Source organism: Petaurus breviceps, unplaced genomic scaffold, assembly GCF_028583685.1.
Source record: "Petaurus breviceps papuanus isolate PSGF00001 unplaced genomic scaffold, PetGlider_PUasm1.0 138, whole genome shotgun sequence".
NCBI lineage: Eukaryota > Metazoa > Chordata > Mammalia > Diprotodontia > Petauridae > Petaurus > Petaurus breviceps.
The window spans coordinates 16,416,152-16,440,393 of NW_027185694.1; the positions used below are offsets into that span (position 1 = coordinate 16,416,152).

The window sequence follows — 24,242 nt, forward strand, 5'->3', positions numbered from 1 at the left end:
TTAGTGAGTACAGAGGGGAGATCTCTCCTAGTTGGTGGGGGCAGGGAATCAAGGAAGGCTCTATGCAGGTCATAACACTGGATCTGGGTCCTTCTTTAAAGGAAAGGAAGTATTTCTAGCATAGTACAAGAGAAAGAGTGCCAGCTTTGGAATCAGAGGACCTGGGTTCAAATTTTAGCAATGCCACTTAATGTGTGACCTTTAAGAAGGTCAAGTCTTTAAATCTCTTGAACTTGAGTTTCCTCATATGTAAAATGAGAGGGTAGAACCAAAAGACCTCTGATGACCTTTCCATCTCTAAGTCTATGACCCTATGAACAGACAGAAATTTTGGAAGAGATCACTGTAAGCATAAAGGAAGACCCGTGAGAAGGCAGGATAATATTGGGGAAGGGCTCATGTTTTAGTTTGGCTGGAGTGGAACTCCATAAAAGGTGGAAGGGTAGTTTGGAGCCAGATTGAGCATTGAGAAGGTTATTTTGTAGGTACAGAGAGGCAGCCTGATGCAGGGATTATAGAGATATGGCGGAGTAGAAGTCCTGACTCTTGGGAGACATTAGGAGTCATTTCCCTTCCTAAGGGTCCCTGGCATATCTCTAAATCTCTAAGTGGCAGAGTAGTATCCAGGCTGCACTAATTTGCTGTGGTGGCATAAATTTCCTCACCAAGTAGTTCCCTGGACCAATGAAATCATGTCTGGTCCAAAAGAAAACAAACAAACAAAAAAGAACTTTGAGGATAATAAAGTTAGGAATTGTTCCTATGTGGAATATCCATTGGATGATGAGGGGCTGACGAGAGGCAGATAAACTAATTAGGAGACTAATAATAATCATGATAGGTAGATAGATATATAAAGTATCTTCCATTATTTGTTTATAAATTATTATTTATATACTTACATATATTCATATAGCACCATTTTTCTCTCTCCCCCTCCCCCCTCTCCTTACCTCCCTCTCTCTCTCCCTCTCTCTCTGTCTCCCTCTCTCTCTGTCTCTCTCTCTCTGTCTCCCTCTCTCTCTGTCTCTCTCTCTCTGTCTCTCTCTGTCTCTCCCTCTCTCTTCTGTCTCTCTCTGTCTCTCCCTCCCTCTCTGTCTCTGTCTTTCTCTCTGTCTCTGTCTCTCTCTCTTTCTTTCTCTCTCTCTCTTTCCTCCCCCATGTGCTAGGCACTGTGTTAAGTGCTGGGGATACAAGTACAAGCATAAAGAAGACAGTCTCTGTCCTCAAGGAGTTTACATTTTAATGGGGGAAGAAATATAAAAGGGAGGTAGGAAGATGGGAAGGTGACCTGGGCATCACCATGGATTGGTCCAGAATTGAAGAGAACATGAGGGCTTTTGTGGGTGCTTCCTCAAATGGAGGAACTCAACAAACAGAAAAAAGGCAGTAGGGATGAAGAAACCGATGGTGTGAGAACAGCACTGGGGCAGAGGTAGAGAGGGAGTCTGGGAAGTCACAGGCCAGCATTTAGATAACATTTTAAGGCTTACAGAATGCTTTACATGCATGATCTCAGCTGATGCTCATGACAACTCTGTGAAGTAGGTACTATTATTATCCCAGTGTTACAGGTAAGAAAACTGAGGCTACAAGAGGTTAAGTTACTTGGCTGGGGTCACACAGTAAGTATCTAAGGTGGGATTCAAGCCCAAAGCCCAGCACTTGTGCAACCATACCTCTCCTAAAAGTAGATTGGATGAAAGATAATGTGAGCCTACAAATGAATAATGGCAATGGGAATGGAAAGGAAAGCACTGGTGTAAGAGATACTGTGGAGGCAGAATTTACGAGACTTGGTGACTAATGGTGCAAGTTGTCTTAATGTTGGTAGTGGAAACTGGGTTTTAATATGGGTATAGGTAAAGAAAGGTAGGTTGTAATTAGGAACTTCTCTCCTTATTTAGAGGCTTTTCTTTAACAAAATGAAGTGTAATGATTGGATATGGTTATTAAAGGAGGAGTTAAGGATGGTGGTGGCTTCAGGCATAGATGATAGCATTAGACATGGAGAAATTAGGAGAATTGGTAATTTTTTTGAGAGAAGATGATAAATTCTGCTTTATGCATGATGAGTTTTGGCTTCCAGTGGGACATCTAGGTTGGGGTGGGGCAGAGATTCACTAGGAAATTGGAAATGTGGTATTGGAGCTCAAAGGAGACATTAGAACTAGGGAGAAAGGCTCCTAGATTTAGAGGTAGAGAGAACCTTAAAGGTCATCTTGTTCAACCTTTTCTATAGATGAAGAACTGAAGATCAAAGAGGTCAAATTCTTTGTCCAATGTCACACATTTTCTGACTCCAAAGCCTTTGCTCTTTCTACTGTACTTATGCTTTGAGAATCATCTATGGAGAGGTGATAATTGAAGCCATGGGTTTGGGTGAGTTGGGCAAACTAGAAAGTAGAGAGAGGCGGGTAGCTGGGTGGTTCAGTGAATAGAGCACTGACCCTGGAGTCAGGAAGACCTGAGTTCAAATCCGGCCTCAGACACTTAACACTTACTAGCCGTGTGACCTTGGGCAAGTCACTTAACCCTGATTGCCTTGCATTCCCCCCTCCAAAAAGCAAAAAAAAAAAAAGTAGAGAAAATAGATGGTGGCTCTGAGGGACACAAAGGCACATATTTAGGTACCAGGAGGGGGAAAAGAATCCAGTGAAGGGAGTGATTGTAGAGCAAGGAGAGATTATTGGTGAGTAGTAACAAATGGTTCAAAGAAATCAAGGAAGACAAAGACTCAGAAAAGAAGACCATCAGATTTTTGTATAATCAGATCATAAATGACCTTGGATAATGTTGTTTCAGTACAGCAAAGGAAAGAAAAGACAGATAGATATCAGGAAGACATGTAGATATAGATATTAAAGAATGAGTGGGTGGTATGGCAGTAGGCACACAATCTGTACACTGTTCTTTCTAGCAGTTTGGCAGTGAATGGGAGGGGAGAGTGAGAATGATAACAAGGTCATGGGAAAGATTCCACTTGTCCCTCCCTCTCCTCCTCCCTTCCCTGCTTCTTTGAGAGATATAAGCAGCTTATTACAGTGAATAGAGAGCCTTGGAGTCAGTAAAACCTAGCTTCAAGTTTTGCCTTTGATACAGACTACATCTGATACAGATGTGTGACTCTGGGCAAGTCCCTGAACCTCTCAATGCCTCAAACAACTCTCTGAGACTAAAAGTCATAGGACAGTTGTCGATTTGTATCGGTAGAAAGAGTTTCTTCATGAGAGCATTCCCTACGTTAATGAAATCACACATCAGGATTCCTGCCCCTACCCCTAAATGAATACATTGATAAGTAGAGGGGAAAGCACCAATCAAGAAGGGGGAAATGAAAATGAGAACAGTGATGTTTGAAAGAGCAAAATCTGAAAGGAGAGGTAAGGTCAAAGCTACTGGGCTTACCTTTAACAAGGGAGAATATTAGCTCTTTCCCTGAGATATGAAGGAAGGAAGACTGGATGGATAAGGACAGAGAGGTTTTAAGCTAAAGGAAGGGAATTGAAGGAATTAACAGTAGATGGTTCTACTAAAATAGAAAATGAGGTTGTCTGTGGTGACAGAGTGAGATAGAGAAAGAGGTGGAGTCCATTTGGATTCTCTATTGAGAGACAGCAGCATGTTTGGAATGATAGCGTTGTTATTTGGAAGGTGATAAAGTCAGGTAGAAAGGAATAAAAGGATTGCTGGGCAGCAGTGAGAGCCCAGTTGTGGCTAAATACGAGTGGACTCAGTCAAGATAACTTCATTAATCTCTCTGGTTGTGTTCCCCAGCTTAGGAAGAGAAAATAGAGAAAGCAGATGGGGGGTGATATTGAGAAGCAGAGGACAACTTGGGGGTGGAGGGGGTGGAGAGAGGGGGAAGGAACTATTAGCATTAGAGTAAAACCAAAGGAAGCTCCTGAGTTCTCGATTTGGTGACCTCAATGCCAAACATGTCAGCAAGGCGATTGTTTTCAGAAAAAAAAAAACAAAGAAGAAAAAAGGAGTAAAGATAGGTGGCTTGGTATACTGCATGGATTTTTTTTCTAATTCAGAGAATATCAGAGTAGACAAGGACCTCAGAGATCCGTTCCTCTATCTCACCATGAGGCAGGTTCAGAGCCCATTTCTGACTGATCATATCTCATTAATACAGCAGTTAATCCATTACTGTGTTTTCTTTTTAAAAATGTATCTGTCCACTGTCAGAGATAGTGGGAAAAACTGGTCTTGAGCATAACTGCAATACACAATTGAAGGAAGGAAGATTTGGGTATGATACGATATGATTTGAGTAGGATTCTAAAAAAGTCAGAACTGGGAGGGAACTTTGAAAACGGACCATCTTCTACTGGAGCAAGAAAGGGTACAAGAAACAAAGTGGTTGTTCAGTCATTTCAGTCATGTCCAACCCTGTGATCCCATTTGAGGTTTTCCTGGCAAGAATACTGCAGTAGGTTTGCCATTTCCTTCTTCAGCTCATTTTACAGATGAGGAAACTGAGGCAAACAGGGTCAAGTGCCTTGGTGAGGGTAACCTAGCTAGTAAATGTCTGAGTTCATGAAGATGAGTCTTCCTGACTTCAGACCAGGTACTCTATTCACTGTCCCACCTAGCTGTCCCTACAATAAATAATATGTTCATGCAATGAAATAAATGTTAGTCAAACATGAAATATGTTCAGAAGTCTGTGCTTTGTGAAGGTAGAGATAAAGTCTTAGATAAGAAGAATCCAAACAGTCAGTGGGCTTTCAGTCAAGGAGAAGGATTTGGCACTAGACAGAGATCTTGCAGGAAGAGTATAAGATGGTACATTGGAGAGTTACACTTCAATGTCATATATGAGCCTTATCAGAGAAGACTGAGATTTAAGAGAGGGAATTCATGGTGTGTGTGTGTATGTGTGTGTGTGTCTGTGGTGTGTGGTGTGTGTGTCTGTGGGGTGTGTGTGTGTGTGTGTGTGTGTGTGTGTGTGTGTGTGTTTAAGGGGGAATCAAGGAAGGTTTTCTAGATCAAATGACATTTGAGGAAGGGTTTAAAGGGAGCAAGGGAGCAATTAGAGGAGGAAGTCTTTTTAAAGTGCCTTACATGTTCCAGTTACTTTGCTAAGCACCTTACAATCATCTCATTTTTAATCATCTTGATAATCTTGTGAGGCAGGTGCTATTTTTATGCTTTTTTTTTTTGCAATCGAGGAAACTGAGACAAACAGAAGTTAGCCAACTTGCCTGGAGTCACAGAGCTAGTAAGTGCCTGAGGTCAGATTTGCACTCAGCTCTTCCTGACTCTAAGTCCTCACACCACCTCATTGCCTAGGTGTACAGCCACACCTGGGCCACCTGTGAAGTTTATTTTTAAACACGACTTTCCTTCTATTCCTATGACATTTCATCTTACTTGATTCAACCTGTCCTAGTATCTTAAGAACCTTTGGGACATTAGCTATTAAACCACGTGTTAATTCTCATCGCTTCATGTCATCTGCAAATATGGTAAACATAGTTTCTAGGGCTTCATCCGAGTCATTGGTTAACTTCTGAGGTGGGGGCGGGGGTTAAGAGTTTTTTGATCATTCCTCCCACCCTCCTCTTCCCTCAGCTAGGGGTGATCTTTTCCTCATTGAATCCTGTATTCCTCTTTGACTTGACCTATGTACTTGTTCTCACATACTGCATTATGAGGCAGCTAGGTGATGGTGGATAGAGACCTGGACCTGGAGTCAGGAAGATCTGAGTTCACATACAGCCTCAATTTCTATTTCTATTGTCCAACATGTTAGCTATCCACCTCAGTTTTGTGTCATCTGGATAGCTGTTAAGTATGCAGATGATGTTTTTAGTTCAAGTCATTGATGAACATTTTGAATAGAACACTCTACTACAGTTTTCCCTTCAGGGTGACATTGATTAAAAAATTAACCACTTTTTTAGGACTGGTTGTTCAATCAGTTTTGGATCTAATGAACTGTATTATTTTTCATTTTGTTCTCTCAGACTACAGAAAATCATGGATATGTCAAATGCTTTGGTTAAATGCAAAGATATTACCATTACCCCTTCCACATCACAGGAGTTAGGGGCACGGTACCCCTGCAATCTGGAAAATCTGCATAAAATGTTTTGGACCTCCCTCTGTACCAGAGAAATCTGAGTTTTTTCTTTTTCTTTTTTTGGGGTGTTTATTAGTACCTTATTATAAAATTTGGGTTAAGCATTTGGTCATAGGTTCTGCCACCTGCTGATCTTTGCATGTCATCGGCAACTTCCACAAACTTCCCCCAAATTCCCATTTAATCTCTTACACTGACCTGCAACACATTATAACTCTGATGGGGAAAGTTGCAATGTGGAAGGGATAATAGTACAGGTATGGCATGTGCCTGTTCTAATGATCTAGTAACTCCCCAAAGAAGGAAATGAGACTTGTTCTTTTAAAACAAATATCTATTTTTTGCTTGTTATTATGTTATATTCTCAAATTCCATTAAGTTTTCTTTCTTCAGTTTCTTTGGGGTATATTTCTCTTATAAGCAGCTTCCTGTTCTGGTTTAGAAATAATCTGTTCCTTTTCAGTAAGAATCACCTGGATATGGAAAGAGGAAAGCAAGGACAGGCTGATTTGACCACAAACTCCATATTTTTGCCTGCACCTTTTGGAAGCTCTGTTGATGTGGATATTCTCAATAAGGAGAGAATCTATGTTCAGATCCATCAGTCTTTATGATTCTCCGCACTTTTGATCCCTTGCCTTCTTTTTAGGTCAGTGACCCTGGGTTCTGCCCCACTCCCTAGCTTAGGCATACTTGACAACTCTACTATTCTCTCAAAAGCAGGAGAAATATATTATTCTTTAAATGAGATATCTGTTCAAATACTTAATAGCTTTTCAAGTTTTCATACCTTTATAGTCTGGATATTTTCTAATGAACTGTATTATTTTTGGTTAAATGCAAAGGTTGATCTTGAATTGGGTTCAGGTTTTCAAATGCCTTGATGTCATGAATTTGTGGGGTTATTGAGGCCATTTTTGGATATTATCCCTGGCTGCTCTTGGAGAGGGTCATAACTTTAAAAAAAAAAAAACCAACTTTTTTTTTTCTTAAAGACTGGGTTTCCCCTTCTTTCCTAGGCTGGAAATGAAGTCACTACTCAAGGGCCCAATCATACCACAGATCTGTAAGGAACCTTTAACCTGCTCAAATTCTGGTCTGGTACAGCTCAACCACTCTACCCAGGCAGCTCAGTCATCAGCCCTTTCCTCTCAGCTCCCAAGGACTCACCACACTGATGCTGTCTGTACTTATTGAAGTCACATGATCAACATAGCTTACTGCAGCTCAGAAGTTTCAAGCTTCAGTGATGCACCAGCCTCAGTTTCCCCAGCAGCAGGAATTACAAGTGTGTATCATAACCTAGTCCAGAAATTTGTTTTTTAAAAAAAGTTTTATCGGGGTGGCTAGGTGACGCAGTGAATAGAGAACCGGCCCTGGAGTCAGGAGGACTGGAGTTCAAAGCTGGCCTCAGACACTTAACACACAAAAAAACTAGCCATGTGACCTTGGGCAAGTCACTTAACCCCAATTGCCCTCCCAAAAGCAAAAAAACCAAGTTTTATCAATTCATTTTGATTTTACATGACAATCTTTTCTGGAAATACTCCCTTCTCTCCATTCCTCCTCTCCTTAAAATTAAATGTTTCCTTATAATAACACCCTCCCCCCCACAAAAAAACTATTAAGCAAAAACAACAGTTAGAGTGACTGCACTTGTAAGATTCAGCCCTAGTAGTCAGTCTCCTCTCTCTGCGAAAAGTAGTCAGTTAAGTTCTATTATTTGTTCTCTGGAACCATTGTTATTATTTAAGTTGTTCAGAGTTAGGCTTCCTTTTACTTATCTTTTCATTTCACCATTGTTACCATTGGGTATCCATAACTTGTGAAAAAAGGCATTGTTTTTTAAAATATTTTTGCAAAATCCCTTTAATATCTAGCTTAATAGAAGGCAGCTGGATTCTCACATCTGTTGCAATATATGCTTTGGTTGAAGTACTGTATATAGAGAAAATCCAGTCTCACACAGATTTGTAGTTGGCAAAGGGAGAAGGGAAGAGTATGTTTATAGGCAAATAAAAATCTTAATATTACTATGAGAATAGTTTTGACCTTGCAGACCCCCTGAAAGGGTCTCAGGAGCCCTCAAAGTCAGTAATGTGCTCAACCATACTAATTTCTCCCTTCTCCAAGTTCCTATTATGTTTGTAACAGTGTCAGGCAGCATTCTTTCCTCCTCTGTAGAATGGGCCTATATATACATATATACATATATATATGGGCCTATATATATAGTTGGCCTATAACATCTGAAATGGTTCTTCCAACTCTAACATTTTGCATGTCTATATTTTAATACTTAAAAATAAAACTATGACTTTATCAATGGGGGTGCTTCCTCCAATAATACAGATCTCAACCTTCCCATACCATAACAGATTGTCTTTAGGACTTATTGTGACCAAAAAGTTTCATCATCCAGTGTGGACACAACCTTAGGATGCTGACTTATCTTTACACCTAGCTAGGCTTGTTATCTGATGGCAGACATAGTTCTTTCAGAGTGGGGACTGCTTCATTTTTGTCTTTGTATCCTTAGTTGTAAGTGCTTAATAAATGCTTTTTGAATGATTTATTGGATCAATGGTGGACCCATGTTTTGGGTGTTTCCAGCTCGGTGTAGGACCTGCCAGAGCCTGTGCTCTATTGGCATAGTCTTTGACAACTCAGTGTTTCCTTTATCCCATAATGAGTGATCAGAAGAAGACTTTATTTATAAAGTAATTATTGATATTTTTATGTTTTCATCTTTTATATCATCAAAACTTCTCCTAATATCTCTCTCCCTGCCACTAAACACACCCTCAAGACCCAGAAGGGCTGGAATTTAAGAATACATGGAAGGAAAGCACATTTCTTTTAATCCATTAGACAAAGAAAATCATGATAGTAGTAGAGAAATTTTTTCAAAGTTAGATTATAATTTTTTTGGTATCAATTGATTCACCTGGTACTTCTAAGTATTAATTTTTTTAAAAAGAGAAGAGAAAACATCAGTAAAACTGGCCCATATATTGAAAAAGACAAAGAATACTGGCAATGTATCACACCCATAGATGTCCCACCTCTGCAAAAGAGTGGTATGGGGTGTCTTCTCATATTTCTTCTTTGGAGTCATGCTTATGCTTTGTAATTTTGCACCACTCACTTTTGATTGTTCCATGGTTGTTCTTTCTGTTTACATTGTTGTAGGCATTGTATATATTGATTTTTTTTTGGTTTTGAATTTTTGGAGGGGGGAAGGCAGGGCAGTTGGGGTTAAGTGACTTGCCCAAGGTCACATGGCTAGTAAGTGTTAAGCGTCTGAGGCTGGATTTGAACTCAGATCTTTCTGACTCCAGGGTTGGTGCTCTGTTCACAGTTCCACCTAGCTGCCCCTGTATATATTGTTTAATTCACTCTGCATTAGATAGTGTAAATATTTCCATGTTTTCTTACAGCACAGTAATATTCAATTATATTCATGTACCACTCTTAAAGAAGGCTTAAATGAAAGCTTTGTGTCTACCTTCAGGGATAGGTACCTTCAGAATATTATGAGAAATGTTGGTTTTTTTATACTAAAGCTATAGTTCTTAAGTGTGTGTGTGTGTGTGTATGTGTGTGTGTATGTGATAAACTTCTTTGCAGTCTGTTAAAACTTATGGATCCCTTCTCAGAATAATGTTTTTAAATTGTTGAATGAATTCCTAATTTTAGTTAGAGGTTAGTAAAAGTAAAGATGTAATTTTTTTCCTGTACAAATTCATGGACCTCCTGAAATCTATCCATTAGAGCCTGATCCCAAGTGGACCCACAGTTAAGAACCCCTGAATTAAAAAGATCTTAGATTGCCTTCAATAAATGACTCACTCCTAACAAGTTAACTCTTTTCTGCTGGAGGGATATTTCTGTCCTGAGCTACTTGGTAAACATTGTCTTCTCTCAAATGGCATCAAAGGTCTCTTTTTACATAGTATTATAGTCAGGAACAATAAGGTATGTATACTAACTCTAGTAGTAATGAGAGTGACTATTATTGCTTTGGAAGAGAAGTGAGTAGCAGTCATCACCCTTATTCCTCTTTGAGAGGCAAAATACCAAATTGGTAGCCTCCTGGACTTGAAATCAAGAAGACATTGGTTCATATTCTGTTTTAGTCACTTCCTAGCTTTGTAGCCCTAGTTCAATTACTTATCCTCTCTGGACCTTCTTTTTCTCATCTTTACCATGCAAAAAATGGCCCCTGTTCCATAGGGCTGCTGTGGGACCAAATGGGAATATGAACATTTACAAAGCCTCAATGGGTGCTAGTCTTGAGAAGGGATATTTGGAGAACCTTTTGATTAGGAATACTAGTGAATGCCAAATGATAGGATAAAAAAATGTTATAAAGGCCTCAAGTTCAGGGCTTATGTAGGGGCAGGGCAGAGAGGAGGATCATTTGACTTGGGATCTGTGCTCAAGGACAGGGAGTGAGAGCTTGAGCCAGTAAAGATCCATCACCATTCAGTTACAGGACAAGAACTATGGAAATGCCTTGTCAAGATTAATGTCTACTGGGTGGAGTCAAGTTGGTGGAGTAGAAACAGGACTTCCATGGGGCTCTGGCTCCCACATCCTCCAATTCATGTAAAAGGTGACTCTGAACAAACTTTGGAGCTACAGAACCCACAAAATGACACAGAGAAGCTAACCTCCCTGAGGACAGCCCGGCAGGCCGGCAGGAATTGGCCAGCGCAGCGCCCTGGGAGCAAGCCCAGCTCCATGCTGAGGTTGTAGCCCTAAGGTGGGCCTTACCAGCTGGCTGGAGGGACTCCAGAACACCAGAAGCTGTGGCAGTTTCCGGAATTATTAAGACATAGATGCTAAGGACAAAGTGAGAGGTCAGTGCAGTGTGGACTTTGGGATCCAGTAGCTGGGAGTGCTGTTGGCCTTTGCCCTCAGGGCGAGAAGCTGCTGAGGCGCCACAGCCATGCAGCCTCCACAGCCCAGCAGCCACTGCCACGTGGCAGCTTCAGCTCCTGGCCTACAGAGTGTAGGGGGACCAAGCACTAGTTTGAGGGGTAATCGCTCTTGCTTTAACCTGCTTGGGTCTGGATTGCGGTCTAGGGTGGAGGTCCTGGTGTGTGCGACCAGCTCACCAGAGCATGTGGAGGCTCAGAGAGGGCACCCAACTAATACCTTCGGCAGCTGAGAAACCCCCAGCATTTGGGACAAAGCTCCCCTGTCTGGTGACAGAGTCCTACTGTGGCAAAAAGCCCAAAAGTCAGGTAATTGAGTGGCAACATGATCAGGCAAAGGAAGCTAAGCAAACAGAGCAACCCAACTTACACTCCTATTTTGGGGACAAAAAGGATCAAAGCATGGAACAGGAGGAAGACAGTGAAGTTAGAACTCCTGCCCCAAAAGCTTCCAAGAAAAATATGAGCTGGTTATAGGCCATAGAGGAGCTTAAGAAGGATTTTGAAAACCAAATAAGAGAAGTGGAGGAAAAATTGGGAAGAGAAATGAGAACGATGCAAGAAAATTATGAAATGACAATCAACAACCTGGCTGAAGAAAATAACACCTTAAAAATAGACTAACTCAAATGGCAAAAGAGGCTCAAAAAGGCAATGAGGAGAAGAATGCCTTAAAAAGCCGAATTTGCCAGATGGAAAAAGAATATCAAAAGCTCACTGAAGAGAATTGTTCCTTCAGAATTAGATTGGAGCAAATGGAAGCTAGTGATTTTATGAGAAATCAAGATACTATTAAACAGATCCAAACAAATGAAAGAATAGAAGGCAATGTGAAATATCTCATTGGGAAAACCACTGACTTGGAAAATAGATCCAGGAGAGATAATTTTAAAAATTATTGGACTATCTGAAAGCCATGATCAAAAAAAGAACCTAGAAATCATCCTTCAAGAAATTCTCAAGGAAAATTGTCCTGATGTTTTAGAAGCAAAGGGCAAAATGAGGTTGAAAGAATCCACTGATCACCTCCTGAAAAAGATCCCAAAAAGAAAACTCCTAGGAATATTATAGCCAGGTTCCAGAATTCCCAGATCAAGGAGAAAACATTATAAGCAGCCAGGAAGAAACAATTTGAATATCGTAGAAACACAATCAGGATAACCCAGGATCTGGTAGCTTCTACACTGAGGGATCGAAGGGCTTGGAATATGATATTCTGGAGGTCAAAGGAGCTGGGATTAAAACCAAGAATCTCCTACCCAGCAAAACTGAGTATCATGTTTCAGGGTAAAATATGATCATTCAGTGGAATAGAGGACTTTCAAGCATTCTTGATGAAAAAACCAGAGTTGAATAGAAAATTTGACATTCAGATACATTCAGAAGCAAGAGAAGCATGAGAAGGTAAACAGGGAAAAGAAATCATAAGAAACTTATCAAAGTTGAACTATTTACATCCCTACATGGAAAAATGATAATTGTAACTTATGAAACTTTTCTCAGTATAAGAATAGTTGAAGGGAATAAAAATGTATATATATATATATATAAATATGCATATATGTCTATATAGGAGGGTATATGGGCATATGAATACATATGTGAATGTGTGTATATATGTGTACAGGTATACATAGATAGAGGGAATGGGACCAATTTAATAGGAAGGGATGATACTTAAAAGGTAAAAATAAGAGGGGAGAGAGGAATATAATGAGAGGAGATAGGGAGAGACAGAATGGGGTAAACTATCTCATATAGAAGAGGCAAGAGAAAATGGTCAAAATAGAAGGGAAGAAGAGGTAGGCAAAAGGGAATGGGTCAACCTTATTCTTGTTGAATTTCGTTTGGGTGGGGGGGAATGACATACACACTAAATATGGTATTTCACCCTACAGGAAAGTAAGGGGGAAGGGGATGAGAGGGGGGATGATGGAAGGGAGGGCAGGCTCTGGGGGAGGGAAGTTGGAAGCACCCACTTTTGAAAAGGGACAGGATCAAAGTAGAGAATAGAACAAGTGGGAGGTGGGATAGGAGGGAGGGAAATATAGTCAGTCTTTTACAATATAGCCGCTATGGAAATGTTTTGCATAGCCACACATGTACAACGTATATTGAATTGCTTATCTTCCCAGTATGGGTTGGTGACAAGGGAGGAAGGGAATGAATCTGGAATTCAAAGTTTTAAAATCAAAAGTTTAGTGTGTGTATATATATATATGTATATACTACTATTAATAATATTTTACATGTAACTGTGTGACTGGGAAATAAAATATACAGACACTAGGGCTTAGAGATCCACTGTGCCCTACTGGAAAGTAGGAGGGGGTATGGGAGAAGATATGGGAGAGAGCAGATTGGAAGAGGGGCTATCCAGTGGGATCTCTATTTTGGGTTGGTGGATAGGGGGAAAAATGGGGAGAAAATTTGTAACTCAAAATCTTGAGGAAATGAATGATGTAAACTAGAAGTTAATAAAGCATTTGATAAAAAAAGATTAATGTCTACTGTGACACTACAGGAAAGGTAGATTTTCCCCTCTGTCATTAGTTAATTGGGACTGAAAAAGTCCAAAAAAGGATTTTAAAAAGACATATATATTTATGTTTACATACACATATACACACACAGATGCACATATATGTACACATGCACGCAATGTATATGTGATTACATACAGAATACGCACATATATGTATACACACATGTTTGTACACATGTGTGTACAATATATGTATATATACATACATGTAGAATGTATATATCTCCAAGTTATGACTCACTTTTTTTGGGTTGGGAAGGAACATTTTTTTTTCATTTACCTTCCTTAACTTCTAAAATGCTAGAAGTGGCCTGAGCTGATTCTGATCTATACTATTCTGGTTAGTTTATTTTGTCCTTATTGCTGTTCCTTTTCAGTGAATAAACCAAAATTCTAAATTGAATGGAGAAAGACATAGAACTTATGTGCTGCAAGAGGCTTCAGAACATGGAATATCCAAGCTTAAAAGGACTTTAGAGGCTATATAGAAAACCTGGAAAGACTTATATGAACTGGTGTAAAGTGAAGTGAGCAGAACCAGGAGGCTATTGTACCCAGGAAAAGCAAGATTTATGAAGATCAGCTCTGAGTGACTTAGCTGTTCTCAGCAGTGTAATGATTCACGGCAATTCCAAAGGAATCACAATGAAAAATGCTGTCCACCTCCAGAGAAAGTACAGGTGGAGTCTGAATGCAGATCAAAGCATGCTATTTTTCACTTTCTATATATTTTTTTGTTTTTATTTGGTATGTGTTTTACAACATGATAAATATGGAAATAATGTTTTGCATGATTGTACATATATAATCTATATCAAATTGCTTACCATCTTGGGTGAGGGGAAGGAAGGGAGAGAATTTGGAACTCAAATTTTAAAAAGAAACAAATGTCAAAAATTTGTTTTTACACATAGTTGGGAAAGATAAAATAGTATTTAAAGAAAAGAGGTCCTCTAGCTCAAAACCTTTACAAATGAGAAAACCATGGGCAAATGAGATTGACTGTCTCACCCACAGTCATGTGACTGTGCAAGGACTCTAGTTCCAGATGTCCTGACTCCCAAATATGATAACATGAACAAACCTGGTTTATTATAAATATTTTTATGTTTCCAACCTAACCTTAGATCTTTAGAGGTTAAAAAGTTATATAAAGTAGGCATTTATGCCTCATAAATACCTTGCCTCATTTTTTAATAGAACCATTGAAACAGGAGAGACCAGGCCTACTGAAGTGTGTATTAGTTGTAACAGCCAGAAATCCCTGGGATGCTAGCCCAGCTCTGGTGGTAGACTAACTGACAAAATGGGCAATACCTTATTGGCTTAATGTTGAAATTGAACTTTCCAATGTTGCAGAATACAAAGCTTTTTTTTTTTTTTTTTTGGCGGGGGAGTGAGGAGCTATAGCCCAGAATTTCAACATATAAAAGAAATTGGCCTGTGGTTGGAAGCATTCATATCCATTCTGGAAACAAACTAACTCATGAAATTTTGTTCCAACTCAGGGCAAAACAGACCTTCAGTTCTGAGAAGTCAGGGAAGATAATAAAAGAATCAGAAAAATGAAGAATCAGAAAAAGGCAACAACTATTTGGCAATGACATCTCAGACACTGAGATGAAAGGTAATTTCCAATGTCAAGTTCTCTGCTGTAATATTCCTTCTAGCTCTAAAATTCTGTGTGCTAAGACCCCTTCCAGCTCTAACAGTCTATGCTTAAAGCTTCAGATCTAATGTGTTAGGTTCTGTGTTCTAAGTTCCCTTCAAAGTCTAACATCCTCTGTTATTTTAAAATCTTCTCCAGCTCTGATGTTTCATAATTCCTTTACAGTGAGACATGGGGAGGATTGCTTCTTTGGAGCTTAATAACACTAGTCACACCTTGGGGAAGGCACTGAACTTTAACTTTCTTTAACTTTCAAATGGAGATGAGTTCATAAGGCTGTCTGTAGATACAATCAAATAAGATGAAGTGTGTTAAACATTTCACACTTGTAAAGTACCATTTAACTGTGTTATCAATAAGAAAACAATGATAAATAAAAATGAGTATAAAATACTATTAGTGATATTTCTATAGCACTTTAAGGTTCATGAAGTACTTTCCTCCCAATAACCCATAAGGTAATTGGCACAGGTATTATGATTCCTATTATATGGAGGAGGAAACTGAGACTGTGAGTGATAAGTGACGGCCTCTACACAGCTATCTGAAGTGGAATTTGAACTCAGGTCTCCTTCCTCCGGTTCCAGCATTCTTTCTGCTACATTCCATTGCCTCTCTTTTTTTAAAGATACATGATAGTCTTCTGGATATCCATTTCAGAAACAGTTGAATGGCTTGGCTTTTCTGGGAAAAGGCCGTGCTGAGGGTATCCTCCTTCCAGGGTGCCTCTGTCTCCCTTTCTACAGGTTCCTCTGATCACGTACAATCTCACATAGGACTCTGGGCACATCACACAGCAAAAGATGTGTTTTCTTCTGTTGGCAGAGAGCTTAGTGATCCTTGAACTGTAGCCTTGTTGAGATAAGGGGAATTTCCACTTCTCTCTCCTGGAGGAGCCCCCTCCTTTATTTTATGATTGTCTCAGCACCAGGGTAAATATTCCCTCCTCTTAAAAGCTCAGCCTTTGGGAGGAAGAAAGCAGAGCTGCTAAGGCATCCATCCCTAGGAGATAACTCCAGCAGCAGCAGAAGTATTCAATTTCTTCAGTCTACAGAAGCAAGACTATGCACTTTCAGCTTTCTGAGACAAGGGGACCTATCGGAAAATGTAAGTTCATCAATGTTATTGTCTCTCTTATTCTAAAAATCTTAAAAATTGTTTTTTCTTTGAATTGAAAACCAAATGAGTTTGTTGGTAGCCTATGAGAACTTCTCTTGATCCCATGGGATATTTTCCCTATAAGAGGTGAGCCCTTGAGTATGGAAGTCCAGGGTTCCATTCCCAGTAGATTTTTTTTTTAATAAAATCACTATTATTAATAATAACAATAGTTTTCATTTTTCTAACCCTGTAAAAGTTACAAAACCTTTTCCCCACAACATCCCTGTGATCAAGGTAATGGAATTATTATTGTCCCCATTTTATGGAAGAGGAGAGTGAGACTTAAAGACATGAAATGTCTTCTCAAGGACCACACAACTAGTAAGTGTCAGAGTGGGTACTCACTTGCATACCTTATGACTCTGAGACTGGTGTTTTTTTAATTTAGTATTTAATTTTTTTCCAGTTACATGTAAACAACAATTTTTGCATGTGTTTTTAAAACTCTGAGTTATAAATTCTCTCTTTCCTCTCTCTCCTCCCCCCATCATTGAGAAGGCAAGCAATTCCATATAGATTATATATATGTAGTCATGCTAAACATATCCATAATAGTTATGTTGTGAAAGTAATAATAGATTAAAAAAACTCAAGAAAAATAAAGTGAAAACCCCCCCAAAAGTTGCTTCAGGCACCATCAGTTCTTTCTCTGGGGATGGATAGCATTTTTCATCCTAAGTCCCTCAAAGTTGTTATGGATCGTTGTGAGACTGGGTGGTTTTAAGAAAGGTCTGGTGATGGCTGGGAAAAAGTGCATGTCTTAATATTTTGAGACTAGAGACTGTTTTTTTTTTAGACAAGGAGGTGGAGGATCCCAAAGATGGCGAGAACTGCTTACTTGTGTATTTTCTTTCCACCAGCTCTCCCTATGTGTGAGTCAAAGTCAGGGGACATTCAAATGAATGAAAAAGACCTGGAGAGTAGGCATGACTTGTACCAGCTCCACTGGTATGAAAAGTACCTCCAGCCCTGCATAGTGGAGCTGCTGGGTTCAGCTCTCTTCATCTTCATCGGCTGCCTGTCAGTCATCGAGAATGTTGAGGGGGTTGGTCGGCTGCAGCCTGCTCTGGCACATGGGCTGGCCCTTGGTGTCACCATTGCTTTTTTGGGAAAGATCAGGTAAGACCCTATTTGGATCTCTGAATCTTGGATCCTTGACAAAAGTCCATGGGGCTGTGCCCCACCTGCCTTGAGTGTCATGTGGAGCCCATATTCAGGTCAACACTTCCAAGGATCAGGTCACCATAAATAGGGACCAAAGGGCCATTTGAGAAACAGTATGCTATAGTGGGTAGAGTGATGAACTTAGAGTCAAGAACACCTGGATTTGAACCATGCCCTAAACACTTACTAGCTGTGTGACCCTGGATAAGTTACTTATCCTCTCTGGCCTCAGTTTCCTCATCTGTCAAATGAGAAGGTTGGATTTGACCCCTGAGATCAGAAATCATCAAATCCTGTAACTTCTTCATTTTGAAATTATATAGAGCTTTAATGTAATAAAACACTTCCTCAAAATAACCTTGTATGGTAGGTAGTTGGGGTAATGTGCTTGTGACTACAAGCACAGAGAGGTAGGACCTCAACACAGGGATTCTGATGATAGACCAGCGCTTTTCCCAACTCTCTTGCTGCTTTTAAAAGCCAGATCCAAACAGATGGTATTTTCCCCCCTCTAATTTCTGTGCTTCAGGGTGATTTCCCTGCTCATAGTTATTTGGGTACCCTGGAGACTGCTGCTGTTTTTTTCACCCTCCCACCCAAGGGTGAGATAGATGATAAAGTCAAAGTCAGATCTGGAGATAGACAATCAGACAAGAAAAAACCAAGGGAGTGAAGGTGGAGAGGGAGAAACAGTCAAGGGAGAGGTGTGTTCTTGAAGCTGCTGATACAGTCATAAGGTCTTGTTAATCAAAGGCACGTGAGGTTAGTCAATAATTACTTGCTAATAATTTTACTATATGCCAGATATTGTGCTAAGGGCTGGAGTTATGAGGAAAGGCAAAAATGCCGTCCCTGCTTTTAAGGATCAAACATTAAAGACACAACAGGTAAATACCTAGGTTCATACAAGACACATGCAAAAAAAGAGGAAAGATAATCTCAGGCACTAGCGTTTAGGGAACAAAAAATGCCTGCTGCAGAAAATGGAATTTGAGTTGAGTCTTGAAGGAGATCAGGAAAGTTAAGAGGTAGTCTTAAGAAGGGAAAGCATTCTCAGGATGGGGGAACAGCTTCCGTAATGTCATGGAGATGGGAGATGGAGCATCCTGGGAGAGGAAAAGCAAGTGGGCCAATAGAGCTGGATCATGGCACACAGAGAAGCATAAGGAAGTCCCCTGTGGTGCTTTCTGCAAAGCAAGGGATTGTGCATGCCAGGCAAATCTAATTAGCCATTTTTTCTGGGACCTATAGTTGAAAGAGTGCTGGCTTTGGAGTCAAAGGACCTGAGTTTAAGCCTCGCCTCTGTCACAACCTGTGGTGCCTTGGCCAAGTTGCTTATTCTCCCCTGGACCTCAGTTTTCCTCATCTAAAAAACAGGGGTTGAACTGGATGTCCTCCCAGCTCTCAATCCATGATCCTGTTTTACATTGTTTACAACAGGGAACATTGTTCTTTTCCCAGAGTGGCCTCTGCCTTTCCATCAGATTATGAGATTTTAAATGGAAAATCCACTAGCTTGTGAGCTGTGGTAACTTCTCAAGTGAATGCAGGAAGTTTCACTGAAATGACTGAATGTGTGATTCTTTGATCTTGTCCACAAAATATATGCTAGTAGGTGGGTTAAAAAAATAAGATTTCCAAATGTTAAAAAAATTTATTATTATTTTTACATGTAACTGGGAAATAAGAAATACAGACTGGGGTATAGAAATCCATTTTGCCCTACTAGAAAGTCAGAGGGGGGTGGGGGAGGATATAAGAGAGAACAGACTGGGGGAAGGGGTATTCAGTAGGATTGCTATTTTGGGGTGCTGGGTAGGGGAAAGACAGGGAGAAAATTTGTAACTCAAAATCTTGTGGAAATGAATGTTAAAAACTAAAAATAAACAAAAAAAAATTTTCCAAGGAATTTGGAATAGAAATTGAAGAAGGCAATGTGGTACAGCAGAAAGAATATGATTTTGGAAACAGAAGATCTTAGCTGTTTCTCTTATCGGCTTAAGCAAGTTGCCTAATTTCTCTGGGTCTCAGTTTCCTCATCTGCCAAATGAAGGGGCTAGGCTAGATCACCCTAAGGTCTCCTCTAGCTCTGAATCTTATTACCCTATGTTCCTCTGCCTGCTTGTGTGCATGAAGTGTAGTTAGGGCAAAATCAATCAACTGACCGATCACTAAACATTTATTAAGCACCTACTATATACCAACCACTGTTGTAAGCACTGGTAGGAATAAAACGATTGGATGAACAGCCAATGCAGAATTACATCCAGCTTTCTCATAGGAAGAATAATGATCTGTGGGATCTGGTTTTTCACTTACTGATGACAGGTAACCTGAGCTTCAGCGGGCCTAGAGAAATGGAGGCCAATGGGCTCTTTGGGGGCTGACCGATGGATTTGCCTTGGGAGGTATTCTGAAAATATTCCTAAATCTGTCTCCTGAGTAGTTCTATATTGCCTTCTTCCTCCATCTTAACATTACTACCCTATAGCCCTTGAAGGACCCAGAGTTTAGACCAGCCTTGAAACTGTGCAGGCCCCATTTGCAGCCCTGGTTCCTCAATAACAACAGGTCTTGGCACCTGATTTATCCTCGTCAAAGAGCAGAATCACTCCTCACGGTGAAATGCTAGTGTCCTGATGGATTTGAGTTTGAGATGGACCCTGGCTCTGCCCCTCTTTCACATTCTTAGATCATACTGCATCTGGAGAAGTGTGGCCTGCCTGGTCTGTGACGGACATCAGCCCTGGATTATTAACAACAATGATAGTTAACATTCATGACTGCTTTAAGGTTTGCAAAGTGCTTTACAAACATCTCATTTGCTCCTCTCAACAACCCTAGGTACTGTTATTACCCCCATTTCACAAATGAGGAAATGAGACAGGCCCAAGGTCATACAGCTAGTAAACATTTGGAATAGAGTTTGAAATCAGGTCTCAATGACTTCATATCAGTCCTTTGGGTCCATTAAACATCCTTTTTTTTTTTTTTTAAAGCAATCGGGGTTGAGTAACTTGCTCAAGGTTACACGGCCAGTTATTTCTGGGTGTGGTGCTGAGTGTGTGAGCCTGGGATTCAATCTCCAGGTCATCCTGACACTGGAGCCAGTGCTCTTACTCGCTGTGCTACCTGGCCACCCCCAGACATCCTTCTGATACTCTTTGGAGACTTAGCCCCAAAGGACTGTAAAAGCTCTAATTTTTAGTGGGCATCTAGAAGATGGATCCTCAGTGTATTGAGGCTCAAGTATAAAAAGGAGTTTGGCTGAAATAGGATGTGGCCTGAGCATAGCAGTTGTGTGGTGGGGGAGTATGGGAATCTAGGTGATTGGACAAGGGGCCCCATGCCCTAGGGCTTCTGTTGGGTTAGAGAAGTAGATTCAGCACGTTGTGTTCCCCATAAATCTTGGGAACCCTGGAGCTCATTTTGTGACATTCTCACCTTCTGATACAATCTGCCTTCTTCTTAGCTAGTTAGAAGCTCAGTTTGCCTCATTATTTCTGCTTTGAGACTAGAGCGTGGAGGACAAGTGGGGCAGGCAGCAGGAATGCCACAACAGGTGCCATATCACATTTATTTTAAAGTCTGAAGTGACATAAGGGTGGCTGATGTCCAGAGTGCAGGAACTGAAGGTCAGTGAACTTCACTGGGGACGAGAGGCCAGTGGGAATGAAGGGCTGTAAATTCTGATGGAGAAAACAGGCTCGGAGAGGTTGGCAGTGACCCCATCTCTTGGTGTGAGGGAAGAGGGGGAACTGTGTACAGTCTAACTTCTGCTGAGGCTTTGAAAAAAAGCCTTAATGTTAATAAGAGCTAGCTAATTTATATAACACATTAAGGTTTGCAAAGCACTTTGCATTTATTATCTGATTTGATCCTCACAACAACCTTGGGTACAGATGCTATTATTAGCCCTATTTTACAGTTGAAGAAATGGAGGAAGACAGAGGGTAAGTGATTTACCCAGGGTCACACAGATGAGGCTAAATTTGAACTTTGGTTTGGAATCCAGAGCTCTTTATTACCTCATACTGCCTTGGTCATAAGAGTGTCTCTTGCAGGAAGAAGCTGCAGAGGTGGCAGAGTTGTGGTATTGCTTATTAAATGCTTTTTCATTCATTCATTCATTCATGCGTTCATTCATTCATTCATTTCCATCGGTTACAGTGGCGGTCATTTCAATCCAGCTGTCTCCTTGGCTGTCATGTTGATTGGAGGCCTGAAGTACATGATGCTTATCCCATATTGTATCTCCCAACTGTGTGGAGGAATCATAGGAGCTGCTTTAGCCAAGGTAGGTGTGCACATAGTGGATTATGTAGGCTAAGCAAACCAACCACCCACCCACTGCATTCTTAAATGTTTTCATCACTCATTGCTCTCTCCCCATGCTCACTGAGGCATCGCAAGTGCCTAAATCTTAACCTGTTTTGAATGGCTCTTGAGTTCTGCCAAACTGTCACACCCTTAGACAAATCTAGTGGCTATAAACTTTTTTGGTGTGTAATAATCTTATTTTAAGATAAAAAATGTCAAAGATCTTTATATAAGAGTAGCTATGCTATTAGATTCCATAAATTGAGAAAATATATGGATAAAAGCTACTATGAATCCATATGCTTTCAAATGAATTTTCATTTTGTTAATTACATCATATTTTTGAAAAATAGTAATACCTATATCTATGGAGACATTCAGCCCACAGAAGTTTGTACTTATTTATTTATAGATTTGCATATTATTGTGGAAATTTTTGTAATATATCCAAGGTCCCTCCAGTGGTCTATGAGGGTGGGAACCATTGGTTAGATGGTTCCCAATACAGATTGTGAACCATTGGTTAGATCTCTACTGTAGCTTTGAGAACTTTATAAAACAATTGAGAACTCAATGTAAAGCACTTTTGCTCTGTTACCATGTTCTTTTGCCTTCCCTCTTTCTTTTCAACTCATTTTCTTCCTCCCTGGGGAGGTTAGGGCCAATTGAAGATGTGTGATGTACTCCAGTGGATCCATGATCTTATTGATATGGACCCTTCTTCCAATGACTGAGATCAAACTCAATCCATACCTTTCCATTCTGTGTGATCTCCTAGCCATGTCCTCCTATGAGGTCATTCCAAGAGGTCCACCCAATAGGCTGAGGGTTTTCATCCTGGATTGTATGTGTGTCTTTGCAAAGAAGATGAAGCAAATGAACTTCCTTCCCCTTCTGCCTATGCTACCTGAGTTAGAGGGCAGCTGTGCACTTGATTAATTTATGGCGGAGATAAAGTGAGCTGAGGTTCATCCACTTGTTCCAATATAATCTAAGCTCTCAAAGACTTTGGTAAACAACTCAGCTCATTTGCTCCTGCACCTGGTCTTCCAGAAGAAAGATAAGTGGTTGACCTTTGCTTGGCAATTTTTGAAACATGAGGGGGAGCTCTTGTCTGTTTTTCTCCTCTCCTGTCCCTGTTCCCTTGCCCAAGCCTCTGTCTGGCTCCATCTGTCTCTTTCCCTCTCTGTCTCTGTCTGTCTGTCTCTTTTTGTCTGTGTCCGTGTTTACCTGTCTCTCTTTTGCTCTTTCTCCATACACTCTGTTTTCTCTGGTCCTCTTGCTTTGGTCTCTATACTAATGGAGATGTTTCTTCTTCTAGGCGGTGAGCACAGAAGAGAGGTTCTTAAATGCTTCTGGGGCAGCCTTTACAACCATCAGAGGGGATGACCAGGTGGGTGGTGCTGTGGTAGCTGAGATCATCATGACATTGTTCCTGCTCTTGTCTGTCTGTATGGCAGCCATCAATGAGAAGAGCAAGAGTCCATTGGCTCCATTCTGCATTGGCTTCACCGTGACTGTGGACATCCTAGCAGGGTGAGATGATTGAGCCATAATGGGTGGGAGACCTGGCTGAATTAGTAGCAACAGAGGGATGCTGGGGGCAGTCAAAGGAATGGGAGCGTAGTCCAGGCCTAAAAGAAGGAGGGAACTTAGGTGGCACCCAAATTCAGGGACTCTCTCATTGGAAGCTGCAGGAGGCAGGACATGGTCTTTTGGAAAGACAGCCAGTCTTAGAGTCAGGAGACCTGGGTTTGAGAAAAGTGGAATGGCACTGTGATAAAGCACTCTGTCTCTGGACCAGAGGAGTTGGGTTCAAATTATGCTTACTATCTATCTCACCGTGGGCAAGTTACTTAATTTCACTCCATAAAATGTAGGGGTTGGACTCTATGGCCTTGATGGTCCTTTCCAGCTTTAAATCCAGGATTTTAGGAATGCCACCAAAGTTCAGGCTTAGACACTTGCTAGCTTTGTGCCAATATACTCAAGACACTTAACTAACTTCCCTGAGCCTCAGTTTCCTCATCAGGAAGAAGGTGATGATATTTACTCAATCTAACTTGCAGAATTGTTGGGAGGAAAACATTTCAAACCTCAAAAAGCTATTAAAATGTTATAATTATCATTATTAATAATTTAGGGATGGGGATAGGGGCCAGACCTGTGATTCACTGGTATGGGGAACTGCCAGTAAGAAAATACTTTTTGTCCAAGCTGATTAGCCTCTGCTCTTCATTTTAATAATCTTAGAAAGTAATCTGGGGCTCTGAGAGAGTAAGTGATTTGGGTCATAAAGCCAGTCTATATAAGAGGCAGGATTTGAGTATAGCTATGTCTTCTTGA

General features: G+C 40.5%; 1 protein-coding gene across 1 annotated transcript; it reads left to right on the forward strand.

Annotated features, from left to right (window-relative positions):
- Nucleotides 1-16,189: 16,189 nt before the first annotated feature.
- Nucleotides 16,190-23,436, forward strand: AQP8 (aquaporin 8). Its single transcript, XM_069065395.1, has 4 exons — nt 16,190-16,358; nt 17,273-17,531; nt 21,747-21,873; nt 23,218-23,436. The coding sequence occupies exons 1-4, from the start codon at nt 16,316-16,318 to the stop codon at nt 23,434-23,436; spliced, it is 648 nt and encodes a 215-aa protein (XP_068921496.1). The 5' UTR covers nt 16,190-16,315.
- Nucleotides 23,437-24,242: the final 806 nt, after the last annotated feature.

Bases quoted from the DNA above. Each gene is read 5' to 3' on its own strand.
- AQP8 (XM_069065395.1), top strand. From the start codon at position 16,316: ATGCACTTTCAGCTTTCTGAGACAAGGGGACCTATCGGAAAAT. The intron at 16,359-17,272 runs GTAAGTTCATCA...TCTTTCCACCAG, and splicing joins AAGGGGACCTATCGGAAAAT to CTCTCCCTATGTGTGAGTCA. The intron at 21,874-23,217 runs GTAGGTGTGCAC...TTCTTCTTCTAG, and splicing joins TAGGAGCTGCTTTAGCCAAG to GCGGTGAGCACAGAAGAGAG.